The 6,921-nt window shown below is 44.7% G+C and overlaps 1 protein-coding gene across 4 annotated transcripts in view; it reads left to right on the top strand.

The window, feature by feature from the left end:
- Nucleotides 1–451: 451 nt before the first annotated feature.
- PID1 (phosphotyrosine interaction domain containing 1) overlaps nucleotides 452–6,921 on the top strand; it is a 92,200-nt gene continuing 85,730 nt past the window's right edge. Inside the window, exon 1 of one of the 4 annotated variants that reach the window (XM_077488533.1) lies at nucleotides 452–616. In XM_077488533.1, the coding sequence (XP_077344659.1) occupies nucleotides 587–616 (30 nt within the window). In that variant the 5' untranslated portion in view covers nucleotides 452–586. The remainder of the gene's footprint in view (nucleotides 617–6,921) is intronic. The other 3 variants (XM_077488538.1, XM_077488539.1, XM_077488534.1) reach the window with 3 other exon arrangements.

The following is a 6,921-nucleotide window of genomic DNA, read 5'->3' as shown; positions in this document are numbered from 1 at the left end:
TTTTAGCGCCAACACCAGCCAGCCTGCTTACCACCCCCCTCTGGCCTGCAAAAATGTTAGTGACCTCTGCTATGGGCTCTAGCCCCAGGGCTTTTGCAGACCTAGCAATGCCCCTGCGATCCTGTTGCTCATGGTAACCATTGTGTCTCTCCCTCTAGAGATGTCTGGATGCAGGAGGAGCCATTGTCTTCCCATCCTATGCTAGGTGGGGACTGAGGACCGCGTACACGTCTCTACGGTTACAGCAGATTGGAACCACCTGCCATCCATCGCTGACGGATTCCTTGACACGCAAACCACGCCCTCACACGGAGAGGGGCCGGACATGGGATGCACTGCTCCGCCCATAATCTGGAAGCGCTACAGGCCAGAGAACAGCAGGCAGGGCGGGAATGAGGAATGCGAGAGCTGAGAATGGAGAGTGGGCGGGGCCACCGGGAGAACAGGGGCGGTGTTATTGGTGATCACGGGGAGGAGTGGTAGGCGGTCTTAGCGGGATAACGGGTAGGAGAGGAGCGCAGAGGGGAGCTGTGGCCTTGGGGGTGCGCATTCCGCGGACTGTGTGAGGAGAGCGAGCAGTGCGGAGATGTGGCAGCCGGCGAGCGAGAGACTGCAGGTGAGGCGTTGTGTACACGGCTCCTATGTGTTCTAATGAGGGGCGTACAACATCACCCGGGGCCTGCAACACTATGACCGACTAAGAGGGGAGACACAGAGTGCGAGGGACGGGGGGCACCCGGTATGTACAGGTCATGTCTAGAGGGCTGCATAGGCAAGCTTGGTATACACTAACCACCTGTATATCTCAACACTCACCTCCTATATATCTCACCACCTATATACTGCAACACTTGCCTCCTATATACCTCAACACTCGCTATATATATATAAATTTTTATCTCTCTCAACACTGGCCGCCTATAGATCTCAACACTGGCAGCCTATAGCTCCTGCCTTACCTGGGCAGCCCTATACAGTTTTTATTATATATACACACACACACACCCCTTGCTGAAATCCTGTAGCTGCTGACATTTGATGAAAGGACACTTGCCTGTCCAGTGATCCAGCTCTGTCCTCACCCGAGCCGGCTCTCCGGGCCCAGGTGTCGGTACATTCACTGTGGGAAGCTGGCTGTGACAGATTGCGGCTTTGCGCTGTCCATGCACGAGCTGCACTTTGCGAATGGTCCTGCAGCCTTCTGAGACCTGTGATCGTGTCCCAGAAGGCCACGGGGAGGAGGAGGGCGGCCCAACTTTTCCGATCAGTGTGGCGATCTGATTGGGAAGAGGGAGCAGGTACCTGTCAAAACCAAAAAGCGTAAATTCCCCTTTGAGGTAAAGTGTTTACCTTAAGTCCTGTAAATTGGGAGGTGCCCCCCCCCCCCCCCCCCCCCATAGATCAGACTTGTTTTTTCTGCATATCCGACAGTTGTTCAATGGGTGGAGATCTGGAGAAGTCAACACATCAAACTCGTTTTTGTGTTCCTCAAACCATCCTTGAATTCTTCAGACTACATTACCTTCCATTGCTCTGTGGTCCAGTTCTGATGCTCATGTGCCCATTGTAGGGTCTTTTGGCTGTGGATATGGGTCAGCATGGGCACCCAGACTGGTCTGCAGCTATGCTGCCCCCATACATAACCAACTGTGATCCGCTGTGTGTTCTGAACTTTCTATTGGAACCAGTGTTAACGTTTACGGTAGTTTGAGCTACAGTAGGTTTTCTATTGAATTGGACTACACAGGCCTTCCTTGGCTCCCCACATGGATCAATGTGCCTCTGCTGCCCATAACCCAACTGCTGGTTTTCCTTCCTCTGGCCGCATTTTGGTCGGTCTTGACCACTGCAGACCGAGAACGTCTCACAAGAGCTGCAGCTTCGGAGATGCTCTCACCCAGTTGTCCAGCCATTACAATTTGGATCTTGTCAAAGTCCCACAGATCCTTGCATTTGCCCAATTTTTATTTTTTTCAACTTCAGAGACAGCATGTTCGCTTGCTGTCTAATATATCCCACCCAGATACATTTCTACTTATGGTATCTATCTATTGAAATATATATCTGTATGTAGTATTCTTGAAAGGAGCAGTGGATGTTTGAGGGGGTCACATTGAGTGTCGTAGGGGTGGTGGTCTCACTTTTGGCTGGGTAATTATTGATGATTCTATTGGTGTGATTAATTATGATCTTGATGTGTTGTAGTGCTGGGACAGTGGGCACTTAAACCCCCTTCCTAACCAGACCAATTTTCAGCTTTCGGTGCTCTCACACTTTGAATGACAATTACTCAGTCATGCAACACTGTACCCATATGACATTTTTTGTCTTTTTTTTTTTATTTTTTATCACACAAATGGAGCTTTCTTTTGATGGTATTTAATCACAGCTGGAGTGTTATTTTATTTTTATTTATTTTTTGCGCTATAAATCAAAAAAAGACTTACAATTCGGTAAAAAATGTTTATTTTTTTTGTTAAAATTTATTGGCACTGAGCAGTGATGTGGGCACTACAGATCCAGCCCACAGCACTGCTACAAACTATCTCTCCCCCTCGCACTGTACAGAGAGGGGAGGGAGGAACTGGCATCATGACATGACGCCGGTTTGTTTACAAGTGATTGCTCCGTTAGCACAGAGCAATCACGTGCCAAACGGCCGCTACGTAAATGTTTCTGGGAGCGTGTCCCAGGGGGCGCACAAGCAATATTCTGGGAGGATGTCTATGGACGCCCTCCCAGAATAAGCCGACTGTGCAGTAGATGTCTTTCGGCTATGACCCGGTCAGCAAGTGGTTAATGCAGACTCTGGGACCACAGAATAGTAGAACATGGAGCCGTATGCTGCAGATCAGCAGGCATGGCTGTACATATTTTTATTAGTTTGATAATAGTCTTAGACATGATGTTGGAGAAGGTTGCAGCAAAATATAAAGAGACCCTAATTGCAGCATCCAACCAATATAAACATAAGAAACGTTCTGTTGATAATTAGGACAGGGAAAATCTATAAAGTGTCAGGATTCCGAACTATAGTCTTACTTTCTGCTTCCCACCATCCAGCCCATCCCTCTGCCTCCATGTTCACCTAGGTGAGAGAATGAGATGTGAGGAGATGGGTGAGAATGACATGATGTCCTCAATCCTGATGCTTCCTGGGACATACACGTCAAATATCCCAGGAGGCTTTAGCCTCTACATGGTGCTGTAAGTGGCTGGACACAGTACTTGTGGAGGCTGAACCTGTCAACCAGCCTTGGGTAGGCCTAGAAGAGGCAGCCAGCTCCTGATGTCAGAAGATAGTGGCGTGGGGACTGAGCAGTGTATCTCAGCAGGACAACACTGGATTCACTGGGCAGACGAGTATGTGTTGGATGAAAGGTAAGAGGAAACTTAAAGTGGAACTTCAGTTATTTGTTCAACTTGCTATCTATTAAATCTTCTGCCCTTGTTTTTACTTTGGATAGTAAAATATATTATATTATATTATATTATATTATATTATATTATTTTTATTTTTTATTTTTTTTGCCAGTAAAGATCTTATACAGACCACTTCCTTTTTTATTGTCTGGTAAAAAGCCTAGGCTTCCTCCTCTTCGGCATAAGAGGGCCAACCAGAGCTTGAGGTGTGTGTCTGTGTAAATCCAGGAAGTGTACAGGCAGCAGCTTCAGCTGCCCACAGTTAAAATGGTTGCAGCCAGAATCAGTGGAGGGAGATTTCTGCAGCGTGTGTATGTATGTATATATATATATATATATATATATATATATATATATATATATATATATATATATATATATATATATATATATATATATATATATAGCAGGAAGGGGAGTCCCAGGCAGCAGAGATGGGCTCAGGTAAGTGTTTGGGTGGGTGCGGGACTGGGTTTAATACTGCTGTTTAGGACCTCTGTGCTTCAGCATAATGGCAGCTTCCAGCAAGAAAAAAAACCAGGAGCAATTCTGGAGGCAATTTACTGCATGCACTCATTTTGGTAGTATCATTCATGTGGAAAGCATGTTCCTTGGTAAAGAACATTCTTTTTCATCAAGTTGTTATGAGTAAAGTTCCACTTTAACCACTAGGCATCCACGCTATAGCCCAAAGATGGCTGCAGCTCAGATGCCAATTGCCGGGAGGCCATCCCTGGACGTCCTCCTCCTGTTTATTTCCCCTCAGCGCACCGCCTCGGGAGTGCATCGGGGGAAATTCTGTGTTGGCCGTGTCCCTTGGACACAGCCAATCACAGATTGTGCTAAATGGCCAATCATATCGGCCATTTAGCACTCGATCTGTCTCCAGAGAGATGATCTCATGTAAACATATGAGATCATCTCACAAAGAGGCAGCATGTGAGGAGGGAGAGCGAATGGCTGAAAAGTGAGTGAAATAAAAAAACAAAACAAAAAAAAAGACAAAGTGGCATCTGTCAATGTCACCTACCACCTGTCCCCAGTGCCACATATTGGTGCCATCTGTCATAAGTGCCACCTGTTAGTGTCACATGTCATTAGTGACATCTGTCATCAGTGTCGTGTACCCTCTGTCATCAGTGCCACGTCAGTCGCGTGTCCTTGACCTGGTGCTCCAGGGCCTTCAAAAGTGTAATAGGTAGTCCAACAAGTTAGATGTGTAATTTATGTTCCTAGAACACTTGATGGAGCTCCCTGCATGTTGGGCCTCTCTATGTGGCCAGGCTGTGAAAGTCCCACACTTGGTATCCTAATACTCAGGAGAGGTAGCAGAATGTATTTTGGGTGTCATTTGTGGTATACACATGCCATGTGAGAGAAATAACCCATTACAATGACAATTTTGTGAAAAAATTTAAAAATCTTCATTTTGCAAAGAATTTTGGGGGGGAAAATTACAACATCCAAAAACCTCACCATGCTTCTTACTAAATACCTTGGAATGTCTGCTTTCAAAAAAGGGGTCATTTGGGGGTATTTGTACTTTCCTGACTTGTTCGGGTCGCAAGAAATGAGATAGACCACCAGTACATCAGATGTGATCAATTTTTTTTTATGATTTGCACCACAGTTTGTAGACTCTAATTTCACAAAGACCAAATAATATCCACTAATTTGGGTTATTTTTACCAAAGTTATGTAGCAGTATAAATTGTGGCCAAAATTTATGAAGAAAAATTAATAATTTGCAAAATTTTATCACAGAAACTAAGAAAATGCTTTTTTAAATTTATTTTTAATTTATTTATTTTTTATTTTCAAAATTTTCGGTCTTTCTTTCATTTTTATAGTGCAAAAAATAGCCCAGAGGTGATCAAATACCACCAAAAGAAAGCTCTATTTGTATGGAAAAAAAGGACAAAAAATTCATTTGGGTACAGTATTACATGACTGAGTAATTGTCATTCAAAATGTGAGAGCACCGAAAATTGGTCTTGGCGGGGGGGGGGGGGGGGGGGGTGCCCAGTTGCCAAGTGGTTAAAGAGGAACTGCAGTCAGCTCACATTTTTGTAATACATATAACAGTGAGAAATTATGTAAATATTTGTCATTCTTTCCCCCTGTAGCCAAACATGCGTTTAACCAAAGTAGTGCTGGTGGGGACCCTACTTCATAGGTTCATTTTTATCAGCAGTTTGGAGTGGGGCTTTAAAGGTTAGTTCAACTTTTTGAAGAAAAAAAAACTATAAAAGGTGAACTCACACTGTATACCCCCTCCCCCACTGTACTTAACCTCTGCGGGTAATGAGCTGTCATTGCCCATGCAGCCAGAGCAGTTGTCTGGGAATTTAAAACTCCTGCTCTTCTCCCACTTTTTGCAATGCTTCCAGGATTAATCGGAGTGAGTCTCTGTGCTGCTGACCGATCAAAATCAAATTTGATATGTCCTTCCAAGAGAAGAGCAAGGGTTTCCAAATCCCTGAAACCGCTACTCAAACTTCATGGGCAGTAACTGCTCATCGCCCACAGAGGCCAGTACAGTTGTGTCTGGGGGCGGGGTGTGGTTGGAGATGGTGTACAGTGTTTACTATGGTGGTTTATTTTTATTTTTTTTTCTCTAGAGGTGAATGTGCGGGTTTTTAAACCCCTTTTTGTTTCACAAAGTTTTTTTTATTTATATTTTTAATTTTGTGTGGGGGTTTTTTTTTTTTTTTTTTTTTTTTTAAAGACCGCATTAGAAGATGCATAACAATAGTACATAGACTAACTGTGTATAGAGGTGTAACCATGAAAAAAGGATATTGGAGCTTAATGTGAAAGGGCACATGTTGGGATTACGCAGCATGGGCAGTGACAAAATGAGCACTGAAGGTCTAGCACAAAGTATACCGCAGGAGGACCAGCAATTCCAATGAAGAATGCTCTGTGGTACCAATTATTTATCTTCTGATGCAATAGTTTTTATTTGGTTAAACAAGGCCAATTTACAGGCTTGGGAGAAGAAAGCAAAATTATCCCACGCAGGGGAACAGACTTCAAATCACTTGTGAATACAAACAAGACGTTTCCAATGTCCCAAAGTGCATAGTAGAAGCATCTGGTTGTCGGTGGTGGTAATGAGTAACTGGGCACGGGGGCTAGAGACATGGTGAGGCATCGGGGGTGGGATTGTCATCCCATGGTAGGGGCAAAGGGGAGGAGAAGAAAGGAGGGTAAAGATGGGGGGGGGGGGGGGGTATTTGGGGGTGACTTGGATAGGGAGGGATAAGGGAGCAAGGGGTGATGGAGGAGCAAGGCTGAGAACCAAGTAGAATAAATGAATGCAAGGGACACAGGCCTAGGCAGGAGGAGAAAGATGGTTAAGACAGAAATAGAAAAAAATGTAGGCTTATGCCCCATACACAGGGTCAGACATTCTGACCACAATCCACCCGAAACTTGTCTTGCATACATATGGTCACACAAAGTTGTTGGGAAAATCCGATCGTTCATAAGGAA

This window comes from Lithobates pipiens, unplaced genomic scaffold, assembly GCF_037356315.1.
Source record: "Lithobates pipiens isolate NorthernLeopardFrog02 unplaced genomic scaffold, aLitPip1_a1.2 Scaffold_18, whole genome shotgun sequence".
NCBI lineage: Eukaryota > Metazoa > Chordata > Amphibia > Anura > Ranidae > Lithobates > Lithobates pipiens.
Note: the sequence above shows the minus strand (reverse complement) of the source record. Positions and strands in the feature narration are given on the sequence as shown.